Genomic DNA, 15,640 nt, shown 5'->3' with positions numbered 1-15,640 from the left:
GGACTAAAGTAGCAATAAAGCTCGTTTTGCGACTTTTAGGACTGAAAGAATCCCATCGTGTGTATTGTCCTGTAAAGGTAGGTTTTCTGTATATACTGGTGAGAAAACGAAAGTCATCTTTTTAAACTAAGACTTCTAAAAATGGTAAAAAGTTATGTTGTTCCTTTTTGAAAGTAAATTTGAGAGTCGAGTGCAACGAGTTTAGGTCTTGTAAGAAACACTCACATTCATGTTCAGTTTTAAAAATGGCAAATGTGTCGTCTACATAGCGGAAGTAAACAGCAGGTCTGGTAACTTTGTTGAATAGTTCTTTTTCATGGAAACAAATGAAAATATTGGCTAAGGCAGGTCCAAGAGGAGAACCCATGGCGACTCCGTCAATCTGTTGATACATGATATCATTAAAGCTGAATTTCATCGAACTGTCACATTGCTCATCTGTTCAATAAACAGGTCCTTAGGTATTGGAAGATACTAAACTTCTGCACAAATTTTGATAATTTCTTCCAGGGGTACATTAGTAAACAAGTTGCTGATGTCGAAGGAGCACAAAAACGATTGTTTAGGGTCAAGACTAAGGTTCTGTATGGTTGTAGCAAAAGAAAAAGAGTCTTGAATACAGTTTTCTGAAAAGTAGGTTAACACCTATTCTAAAATTTCCGAAAGCCACTTCACTAATTCATGTAGTGCAGAGCCAATCATAGACATCCTTTTTGTGTGTTATAGGAAGGCCATACATGCGGGGATAATGTAAGCCTGCAGGCCTAATCTGGTCATAAATATCACGTGGTAAGAAACCTTTCTTAACCAGTTTTAATAAGTGTTTTTGTAACTTGTTTTCAATTTTTGCCGGGTTATCATTTTGCAAAACAGTGCCTAGCCTTTTGAATTTTGTTTCATCATTTAAGATGTCACATATTTTTTCAATATAGTCAGTTTTATTCAAAATGACGGTACCAGAACCTTTGTCAGGTTTTGTGATAAGAATACTTTTGTATTAAATATCTCTATTAAAGCATCATATATATTACCAAGATGATATCTCAGTGGTTTCAAAGTATCGATCCGACTCTCCCATCTTGTTTCACTCAATGGCTTAACAGTTATGCCTAAGTCTGACATATGGCTAGTTAGAATTTGCCAATGCTTAGTCAGTGCAGAGAAATAATTATAGATCTGTTTAACCAAATTGAAGAAATTAGTTGCTTTCAGACAACACCTAGCAGCATCATTGACTACCAAGCTTAAAGAGTGTGCATTGCAGAGCACAAAAAAGGCACGTGGGTTTATGTCTAGGACTCTCTTTTGTATGCCATTTTCTTTGCCTTTCATGTTATTCCAATTATCATAACCTTGACCATGCAGATTTGCAATTGGTAATTCCATTTGCTCAAGCTGTTCAAGAAGAGTTTCTGCTATAAAGGCACCTGTAGTCTACTGTAGTGGAACAAATCCCAAGAAATGTTCTCTTATGATAACTTCAGGCTCATACATCTCATTATCAGATGGTTTGATTACATCAACAAAACATACAATCATTGTCATTTGCATCAGGTGTGCAGTCCAGAATAATTGAATAGTATTTGGCTGAGTTTGTATGTGTTAAAATTTGCTGCATTATAGCACCAGCTAGAAGCTGTATAAGCTCATTTTGGAGCTCTTTTCCTAGGTAGTGAACCATTGTTTCTTGATCTTTAACTCTATGCAAATGTTCATTCATGATAGGATCAAAAAGGCCTAGATATTCTACAAACTTTAAAAAATTTCCATTGCTAGCACTGTACAACTTTTCATTTGTACCGCGGAATGACAAGTTTTGCATGCCCAGAACTCTGACCAAAGCAATCAAGATTTGTATCGCCAATATTATTCTTCTTGTCTAATTTTCTGCTGGTTAATAGCATCAATTGATTTTCCTTTAGATAAGCACAATTCAAGTTTATGCCAGGCTTGATAGTTTTCTAAATGGTCAGTATTCCTCTCATGTGAAGAAAGAATTGCTCCAATGTTCTTCCAGTCCTTTGAACCTGTTTCTTGTAGGGATGATGCACCAATTTTTTTGCTGAACAACTGACAGCAAAAACAAAAAAACACATCTGTTGAGGTTGAATATATCAACCATTGATGGCACATTTCTTCACCATTTGCTAGTCTCCTCATGTAGTGTATAGGAGAAAATCTTCTGTTTTTTTAGTCTTTGGGTAAATGAGTATGGACTACTGTTTCTTGATATCCTTTATTCATGAACTATGACATCTAGAATGATGGAGATCTGAAACATATACATATGAAAAGGTGAGTAATGGAATCAAACAATAATCAGTCATATACATTCAGCTAATGCATTAGTACAGATTAGACGTGAATAAGATGGAGACAATGCTACTTACAACGTAAATAAGATGGAAACACTACTATGATTATTGACCGATGGATTACAAATGGCGTAAGCAAGAAAGGGGGCTAACTATATGATGTCCAAATAATAATTCACAGTAAAAGGGAAGTAACTGATAATGTATATTCCTCTATTGGGTAAATCATGTGATACAACCTGCTGTGGTCCATTTTGTATTATAAGCTGTCACAAATTATCACTGCAACAGTAGGGCCATTTGGTTACTGTAATTCAAGTCAGGCACAATACCATCTTCTTTTGCAGACTTTGCAGTACTCTCACTTTTCTTGACATCCACTTTTTCCTCTGTGTGTTTTTCAGAAATATCTCTAATTTGTGGAACTTCTGTCTTAGAGTTTATATCATTTGTAGTTGGAGCACCACATTCAGCTCCCCCAGTGATAGTTTCAACAAGAGTACAGTCATATTCATGTTCTTGATTTGCTTTCTGTGTATGATGGTATTTCAGGAAGAACCCTGCTTGCTTTGCTTGCTCCTTAGCTTTTTCTGCCTTTCATTTGTGGTACTGGGCTTCAGAAGGTCGTTTTTTATCAGCCATAGCTCACTAAAAAAAAAGAAATAAAAATATATGAGATCACTTTGATCCAAATTGAATTAAGTTTTATTGTAGTATTAGTGTTGAAAACAATAAACTGGTTATGAACTAACAATGAACTATTATATTTTCCTTTTATTTTTTTTCTTAAAACAACTAATTTGTATAAAACTAAAATGATGTCACATGAGAGATGCTTAATGTTGCAATTTGTACTGTTGTGATGTCAGTAAAATGTGTGCATAGCATCACTCATGAGAAGAATTATGCACTTTGAAGGATACAGCACAGCATGACATATAAACTTCAGAAGCAAGAAATAAATATATTTGTTACTCTTAATTTTGGTTTTATTTCGTCTTGAAATAGGACACTTTTGGGGACCCTTCAAAAGTACATATAGCACATATTTATAAATCAAAGTAATTACATTATATTTTATTATTTCTGATTGCATTTATGTAGAAACAGAATATGTATATTATTTTTAAGAAAATGTATTGTTCTATTTTAATATATAGTTTTCAAGGAGGTTAGAGTTGCCATTTCCGAAGTAGATTAAAAAAACATTTTATAAATTACATCCTCCAGCTTATTATCAGCATTAGCCCTGTTGATTATCAAAAAAATAAGGAATTAGTAGACTTTTTTAGGTATTAAGGTAGACTTTATGTAAAAAAATATTACCATGAGAGTTCATACTTTGTAGCAGTTGAGGTAGAAATAGGAAAATGAATGAAGAAAGGTTAAATATGTATAATTCCGTCACAAAACTTATTAGTACTATAGGTGAAGAAATTAAATGAGTTTGTAGTTTTGTTTATCCTGGTCGAGCCTCTTTAATTTAAAATGTAATTTTAGATTACTTTATTTAATTGAAGACTGGTACAAGGATGCATATTCTGTTCAATTGCACAAAATATTAAAACAATCCAGAGTACAAGTTTATTTTGTTTTCATGATATTTCAGATAAAGGACTTTTAACTGAATTAAGAGCAGTTTCATTTAATTTTCCAAATGTTTTACATACTATTGCTACAGAATATTTTATACTTTTTAATCACATCATCCATTTGAAAGTAGTTCTGTTAAATTGTAATGTGCTCCAGGATTTTTGAAGCTATAGTACTATAAATTACATCAATTGTATAAAGGTGATCAAATCAGCAATATACAACAATGATAAAATTAATATCAATCAAAGCTAAAACATTCACTATGATACTTATAAAAACTGAAAGAAAAAAAACCATTACCAGTCCTTGCCATTACACTTAACTCATAAAGGAAAATGTAAAGAAGTTTACTATGAATGTCTTGGTTTTAATTTAAATAAGTATGTATTCAACTCTCCACATAACAAAACTGTTGTTCTTATTTGTTTTGTAATACAGGTAAATAATTTTTTAACCTTCAGAAAACTAATTTCTTTAATTAACTAGTAACTGTAAAGAGTTTATTTTGTCATCAAGTTGGTTTTTTAATTACAAATGGGAATATGATACTATCCCAGATATATGTAGACGATCATTGCACTTGCATCACTTCAGTTTGTGGTATACAATGTGTTCCATTGTCACAAGTGGAATGATACAACTTAATTAAACAAATAGAGAGATTTACTCGTGAATTTATTTTCCACTCCAAAATGAGCATTTCAGTGAAGAAAAGATGACATGTGGGCCTAATCTATTATCTGGTTAACTACTTCTGATGCAACAGAATAGTTTCACTGATTTCACAGCTTATCAATACTGCTTTGAAGAGAAAAACACAAATAAACAAAGTAGACCTCATATACTGGTGATTGCAAGCAGCTTGTTTGCTTTTTTTCAAAACATACATACCTCCACTGATACTATAGCTATTTCTCAATATCTAGGGTTTCCACTCTTTGCCCATCTAAGCATTGAAAATGCTTACTCCAGTATTTTATACCCACTTGAATGCCCTTGGCAAATTCAAATTTGCAAAATTCTCCACCAGCTTCAATGCACCCTCTATCTAGGTACTGTATGTGATCACCTCATTCAGATAATGTAATAACTTTTTCTTGATTAAGCACGGATTTCTATAAACAGGAGTGTTGTGATTATTCACAATTTGTGTTACGTCTTTGAATGTGGTTGCCATTAGTATGGTTATATCTTTGTATATATTTATAAATTACTTTAATAAAATTCAATTCAATTCCTGAATTAATGTTTCTACTCTGAAGGCCAACCAGATCTCTTTTCTTCCATTTCTGCTATCTGGTGTTTGTCAACAGTCAAGGGAGGGGTCACTCTTTGTTGAAGCTGTCCGTGATATGATCTGTTGCAAGATGGAGACATATATGCAGACCAAGGGTATTTCTATGGGGGGGTCTGAGGTGGCTTTTGCACATGACCCGGGACCAGCTGGGGATAATTTAGGCTCGTTTTTTCCGGCTCCTTCTTTTACTAGGTCAGCCCCAAAAGAGGATCAACCACCTCCAGCTCCTTTTCTTCAGTTGGTTACTTGGGTTTGTGAGGTTTTGGGGGTCTCTCCTATTGCATTTGACTCTACTCCTTCCTTTGTGGCAGGAAAGAAGGCAAGTGACTACTTGGTTTTTCATCCCTCTCCTGATTTTGCTGTTCATGCTAGGAGATTTGCCACTCAGTTACATGATGGGATAGCTATGCCTTGTCAGAACACTATGCTTTTTCTTATCACCACCAAGAGGAGGTATACTTAAATTCTCAACAGATGGATCTCCTTTTGGACCTGTGGGGGTCTAGATTGAAACCTGTGATCACTTTAAACAGATCACAGTTTTCTAGGATTCGTCTTACTCTCATGACTGTCCTGAGGTATTTAACTTTGATCCATCTTTTGTCGGAAGCCTGTCAACAAATCCCCCACAGAAATTTGAGGATGTGTTGGGGATTTTGCTAACATCTACCTCAGTCAGATTGTCTTCTTCAGTTCTTTCTCTGGTTTCCTGGCTGATTTGTTGTTGGGATTTACTGGGTAGAGATGCTTTGTTAGACATCCAATATCTCCAGCTCTACTGCTCATTGCTATTGCCAATGGAAAAAAATTTTAAATGAAATATGCATTTAAAAACAAGTAGTTTTTGTAAATAAACATGTGAACTTCAGGAAATGAAAAGGTTTGATTTGGCAAGCCAAGACGATATCAACAGTTTATATTACAAAATCTAAGTAGCGGTATTAACAGAGACTAGTGAAAAATGACAAAAGGTTGCAGTTGTTTACATCATGTGACATAGTGTACCATAATATCATGGCAAGAAACATAGGTCACTGCATAGGTCACGTGAGAAATCTCCACTAAAATTGCTAATCTTAAACACCCATTCATTCATAAAAGTTAAAGGCAGTATAGTACTATAGTAATAGAGCAAGTGCAGAAATAGCTTGCAAGCATTTAGCGTGGGACCCTTGAAAATGCGGGCCAGTAGCATATGCTACTTTTGCTAGTTAGTTAATCCGGCACTGCCCATTACCCTAATGAGGTGGCTTTGTAAATTGATTCATATGGCCTATAATGGATTATTATTACAGGAGAGGAATGTTTTGCATATCACATCTCACTAGATTCATCATATCTCTATGTCATTAGCCACCCAGTTGAATTACCTTCTGGAAAACATTGTGTGGGCTGGTATGTGGACTACTTGTCGAAACGTTGTACATTTGCTGTTATGTTAAACTTATATTAAAGTTTTTCTTCATTACCCATTCAAGCTGTCTCCAGCCATTATTATTCTCCAGAAGTTTCTGGAGTCATCTTGCAATCTGGATTGCAAAATTTTACCAGTCACTTCAATATAGCATTATTTGTCTGGAATAGAAACTTTTGTCTAAGTTGGACTTAAGGCTTAAACAACACATAATAGCTTTTTCTGAGTGGTACAATTCCTGCTTTCTGCTGCATTCATTATCTTGCAATTGTAGGCAGTCATATGCCCTTTTTCATGTTGTATGTATGATAACACTGCTCCCACTGTAAAGTAACTGGCATCTGTATCTAAAATAAGTGGATCTTCAAGAGTTGAGCATGCTAATACAAGAGTAGTGTTTAATTCTTTTTTCATTTTGAATGTTTATGTCAGGATTTTAGTGTAAGAGGGCTGGGATTCTTTTACAGTTGATGTCTATAACTTTCTGGCAATAAATTCAAAGAATAAATGAACAGCACACTATCTATTTGTTTTAAAATGATATATTCAAAACAAGTCAGATGTATGTACAAAATAATTCTAAATGGTGTATTTAAGTGTTTTACCCTCACAAAAAAGAAACCTATCAATGTTTAAACAACTCTATTCAATTATGCACCAGCTGCCCAGTGTCGGCTAAAAAGGCTAACAATACGAAGAATTAAATTGTGGCGAAATGCTACAAGTACTTCAAATACCTATAGAATGATAGGTTTCTTTTTTGTGAGTGTAAAACACTTTAATACACCATTTAGATTTTCGATACCTCACTACTATAAAGGCTTGGTTTGGTCTGTTATTTCATTGGTGGGAGTGTCCAGGGTCACTGAGGAGTTGGAATTCTCTGAAACTAGTCTGGCTCAAGACACACCCCCAATGAAAGAATATACCATTCCAAGCTTTTACTTGTTGTTAAACAAATGTTTAAACAACTCTATTTATTCAGTTGGAAAAATTGTTAAAAATATGATATAAGATGTTTTGCAAAGTCTTTTAACATAGTTGAAAATTTTGTTGCATAGTGTTGTTTGTTGCAGAAAAAACATCCATTTTCTTGGTCAAAGCACAAGAACAAGTCGTTACTTTTTCCAGTCAAAAAACAATAATATTATTGATAGGGACATAATTTGTAAACTAGTAGTTTGCTGACCATGTTAAACTCTTTGGTATTTCCCACTGTATGATCATGTTAAAGTACTAAAAAATGACCTGGATTGATTGCAGAGTTGGACAAACAATTATAGCAAGTGCAAGGTAATACATTTGTGTGGTCATAATTTGGATTATATGTTTACTGTACATTGGAATCAACAGCATGAATTAAGAAAAGCATCTGGATTGGGCAGTGATGGATAAGCCACTCAAGCCATCAGTGCAGTTCTCTGTTGTTAGTAGTAAAGCCAACAGTATTCTCAGGTATACTTATACAGACATACTGATTACAAGTCAACAGAATTTATCTTTCTATACAAATTATAACCTCTTTAGACTTGTATTCAGTATTTCTATAGATATAATCTAAAATCCTATTTACCCTACAACTAATAACAACACACTACTTAGATGGCTTAAGAGACTGATCAATCATTACATCAAGATCCCTTGAGGGATGATAAAGGAAGGCTTGTGACTGATGAATATGAGATGATTGGGTTATTAACTTGTTTTTTTATTCATTTTTTACTAATGAACATTTAAGTAGTATTCCTCATCTTGAACAGTTGATAGATGGAAACAAGATGAATGCCTTAATCCCGAGCTTGTTATGAATTGGGAAGCTTAGAGCAGTGCTTCCCAAACTTCTTTTAGCTTGCAGCACACTTTTAATGTCCCAAACTTTTTTGCAGCACATGTAAATAAGTCCGTATGGTGTAATGGGTGTTCAGTCTCTTAAGTCTTCTAAGTTGTGGTAGGGCAAATATGATTTTATATTGTATCTACAGAAATATTGAATAAAAGTCTAAAGAGGTTATAATTTCAACTTACAGGTCACTGGTTAGGCCACATTTGGAGTATTGTGTTCAGTCTTGGGCTCCTTACCTTATGAAAGACATTGAATTGTTGGAAAGGGTTCAGAGGAGAACTACTAGAATGGTGCCTGGGATGGAAGGGTTGTCATACGAAGAGAGGTTAAGATATTTGAAACTGTTTTCTCTTGACAAAAAGAAGAGTTAGAGGGGATCCGATTTAGGTGTTTAAGATTATAAAGGGAACTGACAGTGATGATGCATAATCTTTTTCATAGTTCATGGTGATATTGGTAGGACTATTGGACACAAATATACATTTTGGCAGGGTAGGAGTCATCTTCAGCTAAGACAGTTTTATTTTTCTGACATGGGGGTTAGCCTTTGGATGTTGTGGAGGCAGTAAATTTAAGTGAGTTTATGAGAAAGCTTGATAACTATACAGATGATAAGGGCTGGCTTTAAGAGTATTTTATTTATTTATTCATTTAATAGTTTTAGTTTAGTTTCAAGGACGGGACAGCCGAGATGGACCAACAGGTATCATATTGTTAAATTACTAGTTATGCCTCATTTGGAATAGTCTCTATAGTCTTAGTCTATCTAAGAAAGGATACTGATCAAATTATTGGTCTAATAGAATGATTGAAGTGATAAAAGGGTTAATTTATGAGGATAGAATAGGATCTTTTAATTTATTTTCACTTGAGAAAAGATGAATAAGAGATTTATTGAAGTTGTGGTGATTATTATGATAAAAGGCTCTAATTTCATTCTGAAGATGATAGGGTAAGAAGTCACATTTTAAGATTTGGAAAAGATTGCTAGGTTCCAGTTAAGACAGTTGTTTTTTTCTACCAGGTGATTGGCTCATGGAATGAGTTGCCATCAGCTGTAGTGAAGGCAAGTACTTTAGAGGAGGTGGAATCAGCAATTTTCAGAAAAGTAAAGGGTGGACCCAAGTCTTTACTTTACCAAAAAGTGAGTATGCAAGGGCAGCCTTGTTGTTCTTATGTTTTTTAACAATTAAATCATTAAAAATTCGCTTTTAGGTTTAAGTTGAACTTTAAAATGAAGTTTTAAGTTATGCGTACTTCAGGATCAATCCACGCAATAACATTGGCACTAATTTGAACAATAATATAAAAATAATGGTAGTGCACCTCTGGGGTCAGTGCTTGGGAGTTAGCTTCTTCTTACTTATATTAGTAAGGATATAATAAGATAATATACAATAATCTATGGACAATACGGAACAATTTGGTTTTTCAATGCTGTTCCTACGTACCCACCCTTTACTAGTAAGTTAGTAAAGTTTTCTTATGAGATTAATTTACCTCAATTATATTTACTGTATTGAGATATCATGGAAAGATTTTTAAAAATTGGTAAGTTGGATATATATATATAGTTGATAGATGAGCTTTAATTACAGTAACTGCCAGGTACTGCACTTGAGTTGTCATAATTTGGATCATGTTTCATTTTTTGTGGTCAACAGACAGTGGGCAGGTGCCTGAAGTTTAGAAAGCTTTGCTAAATGTTATTCCTAATTTCAAAGGATATAAGAATCGCCCTGGAAATTATAGGGCAGTCAGGCTTACTTCTTTACTGAGAACATATACAGACAATATGATACAAGACTTTACAAAATCATTTAGTGAAATTTAGAGAAATATGGCCTTACTAAGCTGTTAACTTTCTTCTTTTTGAGGATGTTACATGCCTATAGAATGAAAAAGGTGTAGATCTTGTGTAATTAGACTTTCAAAATGTTTTTGACAAGGTATCACACAGAAGATTATCTAAGAAAATCAATCAATAAAAGGTTGAACAAAGACTAGTAAATGGGATTGTAAAATGTTTGAATAACAGATAGCAAAATAGTTATTAACACAGTCCAGTAAAACTGAACTCTTGTGATTAGTGGAGTGCCCCATGTTTAAATGATTGAGCCTTAATTAATGATATTCATAATAATGATTAGTCAAGTTTACTTATGAGATTAAACTCTTTGGTATTTCTAACTGTATTGATGATGTTTAAGTACTACAGAACGATAAATCTGTGCAGTGCCTTGTAAGGGACAAAGGACCAGTGCTTTCAATCTCCAGCTTGAAGTGGCAGAAGCAGATGACATTGTGATGCATTCTTCCTGAATGGGATGCCCATCTATTACAGGTTAACCCCCAGCTAACAGCTGGGTAGACTGGAAGAATTGGGTAAAGTGTCTTGGTCAAGGCAATAACAGTATGAGGTGAAACTCACAACCATCAACTACAACTTGACAGCACAAAGTCACTAGGCCACACTGCCCCCAAAATTTGGAGTCACCAGGTTATCATAATTAGGGTCTCACATTTAATATAAATTGGGACCAATTCAGTAACATAACTGAAGAAAAGAATCTTGGCATAGGGGTGTATAAGTCACTAAAACCATCAATGTAGTGCTCTGTTGCTAGTAGTAAAGCTCACAGAATTTGAGCAGATATAAACTGATTACAAGTGAAAATACATAATTACCTCTTTATACAATCCACTAGTTACACTAAAATTCATTTGGAATACTGTGTTCAGTCATGGTCTTCTTATATAAGTAAAGTTACTGATTTGTTAAAATAGTCCAGCGGGGGGCTACAAGTATAATTTTGGAGACAGAAGGGTTATCTTATGGGGATAAGTTAAAACTTTTGTTTTCTCTTAAGAAAAGAAGGGTAACAAATGAACTTTATTTAAGATCACAATAGAAAACCAATTGATAGAATAAAATTGGAAATTTGGGAAATACATGCTGGGCTCCAGTTAACAGTTTTATTTTTCTTGTTAACTGGTTGCTTAGCTTATAAACTGACTTTCTATATGCAGTATCAGTTATGGTGGAGATAAGCACATATGGGAAAAGTATTCAATGATTTCTTCCAAAATAAAACTTTGAAAGATTAAATGGTCTCTTGTCACTTATATAGTATTAGTAGGTGTTATTATATTATAGTTCAACTTGTAGTATTAGTATTACTGATTTCGAAATTTTACAAACTGAACTTGAAACGTTTTTTGATAATTAATATTATAAGTTGCTAGCAACTGAGTTTGGGTGAAAATATAAAATTTTTTGGACCAGTTGTTATAACTTATGTTATAATTTATATGCTTGGACAGTAATTTACATTTTTAATTCTATTATTTAACTTAAGCCTATTCAACGTAAAGATGTTGATACATGATATCGATAAGCCTAAAACGTAGTAAAACTTGTAATAAAAAAAATCACGTAAAATTAAATTAACGAATTAAAAGAAATATCTGCCGGTTGAGAGATTTTTATCACAAATTTAATGCCTATTTGTTTCCAGTGATTGACCAGCTTTCGGCGTTTACACTTCAGACAGTAACTTTTGAAACACAATCCAATAAAAGTAAGAGTAAGAATCAGATACTCACATAATGATAGTAAAACTTTGTAAGTCTAGGTTTACCATGATTATTGAAAACAAGAATAGCTTTTATCATGTTTCAGTCAGTTTGGATATTTTAAATATAATCCGTACAACGTTATGTGATTTAGAAAAACAAAACAATATCATTAAGAGATCTACAAAAATCTTGACTGTTGCTGCATGAAAACCTTGGCATACGTCAACTATAAATGCTACCATACCATTCGACGCACGTGACTTTAATATCCTTGCATTTCGAAAAATAAAATAAATAAATAACTTGTAAGTTTATTGTTTCTTTAACATATAAGAATCATGTCATTGAAATAAAAAAGTAATATAAAGAGATTTTTCTGGACTCACATAATCACTAAAAACAAACAAAAAACAGCTACATTTCGTTTTAAAATAACGTTTTCAGCTGGCTAAGAAGATCGTACGTTACTTGAATTTACCCTTTTTTAAATTTGTTTCTTGAAAGGTATTGTTAATGGACTGCATCTGTCTTGAAAGTTTTTGGGTGACATTTCGAGCTGCTCCAACCATCATCCAAAAACTTCCAAGACACGTGCAGTCCATTAACATTAATTTTTAAATATACTCTTCCTTTTTATAAAACCTTCTTAAAGCAATAATTTATTTCTTCTCAATCATATATTTGAAGATAGATATTAAATTTCTGGTGAACGAGTTATTTGATGGTTTTAATAACTTGTAAGGCTTTTACGTGGGGTCTGGCAAGGCCTGGTGGTTAGAGCGTTTCACTCGCAATCTGCAGGTCTCGGGTTTGAGTCCCCGTCGTTGAACATGCGCGCCTTTTCAGCCCTAGGGTCGTTATAGTATTACGATCAATCCAACTATTCAATGGTAAAAGAGTAGCCCAAAAGTTGGCGGAGGATGGTGTTAACTGGCTGATAAATTAGTGTTACGTATCTGCTTGTTTGTTTCTTTCTGGTAGAAATTCTTTCCGACGATCTTCAGCGATACATGTCCTTTCTTGATTAAACCAGTTTATTCTTCCTGGATACAAACTTTTAGTACACAGTAGTTCCACAATCAGTACGTTTCTCGTCAATTTAAACTTAACACATTTTATAATACACGCTATAAATCACAGCGATTCACAACCTATGTCCCCGCTGGCTTATATACTAACGAAGAGGCATCTCCAACATTCGCGGACTTTCCCGATAATTCGAGAAACTCCTCACGCAAGCCACCAGCGTCACGTGACATCCGCTGTCGTAACATTAGGAACAGCTACCTGAAGAAGAGATGGGCGTCACTAGTTAAATATGCTCGAGAATCAAAGATAGGACACATCTAATGTGTCCTAACGATCATAAGTGGTCTCAAGACCCCCCAAAAAGTATGTTGAAAAACAAAAAAGTAATAAGAGTTAATAGAAACCTTTTATATAGTACCAACAGTTGAGTTCTTTTGATAAATAAGCATCATAAGCTCTCAGTATTACCTCAGTACGTCACTAGACTTCTACGTGTGCATCATTAGTGGCTCTCAGCACGTCTAACTGGTATTCGATTTCAGTCCACGTTGCCTCAGCATCTCCACAGTTATAGTGGAGATGCCATCCATTATCCTGGTCTTTAACTCTGTGATATTTACTATAGGTGGGAGATACACGATGTCCTTAACATACCCCCAAAAAAGAAGTCTAATGGAGTGATGTCTGGTGAACATGGAGTCTATGGAATTGGCCCAACCCGGCCAATCCACCGCATTAAGCCTTTTCTTACACAGTTGTCATTTTACGGGGTAGCATTACTCACTGGTGTGAAAAAACACAAAACATGACAATAAACTGTTTGAGTTGGGCTACAAGGTATTGAAAACTGCATGGTTGTATTTATTTAATTATTAATTCACTCGTGGTGAGCAGAGCACAGATAGCCCATTGTGTAGCTTTGTGCTTAATTACAAACAAATTTTTAAAATAGGAAAGATAATTTTGGACCACCCTGTATATTTTTACCTAATGATGGATTTACTTTTGGGTTCAGCATGGTATCATTTTTCTTTCAGCCTTGTAGTCGGTTCCCTTTTCATACTCATTCTTATAATATTTATATATTCGTTATCCTTCATTGACAATGTATTTGTTTTCTATGTAATTTCTTAAATATGAGTATTATTTTGCATTGTTACAACAACAAAAATTGAAAAAGTCTTTAGGACTGTTGAGTAGCTTTAATTTATTATTTCTATTGGACAGTCTCTACCTTTACATTTACCCTTGCAATATCATTTAATGAATTTCACTTTATTCTGTTGTTGTTCCCTGTAGTGAATTTATTATGGGATGTATTGTTTGCTACTTTGTGTCACTATTGTAAGTAACTTATTTCATTGTATATACAGATAGTATCGCATTGTATTTTGATAAACCCACTTGGAAACCTTGAAAGTCGCCATGGAAAGGCGTCAGCCAAATCAATTTATAATAATAATAATCCGAATGGTAACAATATGGTTTCAGCTCTCATGATCTTGGTACTCTAATAATATGCATTTTTATTTAAATTTTTAAGGTTTAATTCCATAACCAAGAACTATATTTTCACTTACTTGTTTGTTTGTTAGTTGTTAAACACAAAGTCACACAATTGCCTACCTGTGCTGGGCAAACTATGGGTATTAAAACCTGGTTTTTAGCGTTATAAGCTTTCGGACTTAACGCTCAGTTACTATGATTTTTTTTTTTAATGAACACAGTAACTGCCCCAGCACATGTTAAATAAATACAATAAATAATTTACCTTGCCCAAAGTATGTCTCCTATTTTTAATAGTACTCTAGTACTATTTTATCATATTCAAGAAATAACTTTCAAAAGAGCCTACAGGATTGAATCAATCCCGAGAATAATCATGAGAATACATTTCTTGTAGGATGAGTTTAATTTTATGGAGCCTATGATATTTACTGAATCCTGAATAACAACATCTTCTACAAGATCCTGGTATTATTATTTGGGAACCTATAAGATCTCACAAAGTATTCTTTCCAAAATTTCAATCCGGAAGGAAATTCATTACTTGTCAGGCAGACGGTAGCACTGCCTATATAATGGTGGTCCGGATTGTTCATAGAAATGTTATTTTAAATATCTCCTGAATCGGTCATCAGAACTTTACAATACTATACAGTGTTTCCTTATATAATAATAATATTACTTATGTAATGACTGAGTCACAATTTCTGGCAATGTCTTGTAAATATCATAGCAAAAAAGTTTGAATTTCTTGTTCTTAATTCTGCTGCTTCTTTTTTATTACATAATAACCCAGAAACCAAAACAACAGTGTCAAACAATTTCACTGAGGTGACATAATTTCAAACGAAGTATCAGCTTTTATAAGTATTATTAATTACTAGTAGTAATATAAAAAATCATAGTTCTAGTGTAACGATGTTATCATCATCTCTTGACGTAAGTGTTTTACTAGAAATTTGGTGTTCCTTTAAAAAGACTTAGGTACAGGATGGAATATTAATTACCAGCCAATAATAGATAAACAAATAAATAATTAAAGTTAGGTACCGTACCATTGT

General features: G+C 33.8%; 1 protein-coding gene across 1 annotated transcript in view; it reads right to left on the bottom strand.

Annotated features, from left to right (window-relative positions):
• LOC106457137 (AP-3 complex subunit sigma-2-like) overlaps positions 1 to 12,290 on the bottom strand; it is a 31,027-nt gene extending 18,737 nt beyond the window's left edge. Inside the window, exon 1 of the mRNA XM_013916526.2 lies at positions 12,072 to 12,290. Within this exon, the coding sequence (XP_013771980.1) occupies positions 12,072 to 12,140 (69 nt within the window). The 5' untranslated portion in view covers positions 12,141 to 12,290. The remainder of the gene's footprint in view (positions 1 to 12,071) is intronic.
• Between the last annotated feature and the right edge of the window lie 3,350 nt (positions 12,291 to 15,640).

Source organism: Limulus polyphemus, unplaced genomic scaffold (assembly GCF_000517525.1).
Source record: "Limulus polyphemus unplaced genomic scaffold, Limulus_polyphemus-2.1.2 Scaffold14, whole genome shotgun sequence".
In the NCBI taxonomy this organism is placed as follows: domain Eukaryota; kingdom Metazoa; phylum Arthropoda; class Merostomata; order Xiphosura; family Limulidae; genus Limulus; species Limulus polyphemus.
This window is presented reverse-complemented; position numbering and strand designations above follow the sequence as displayed.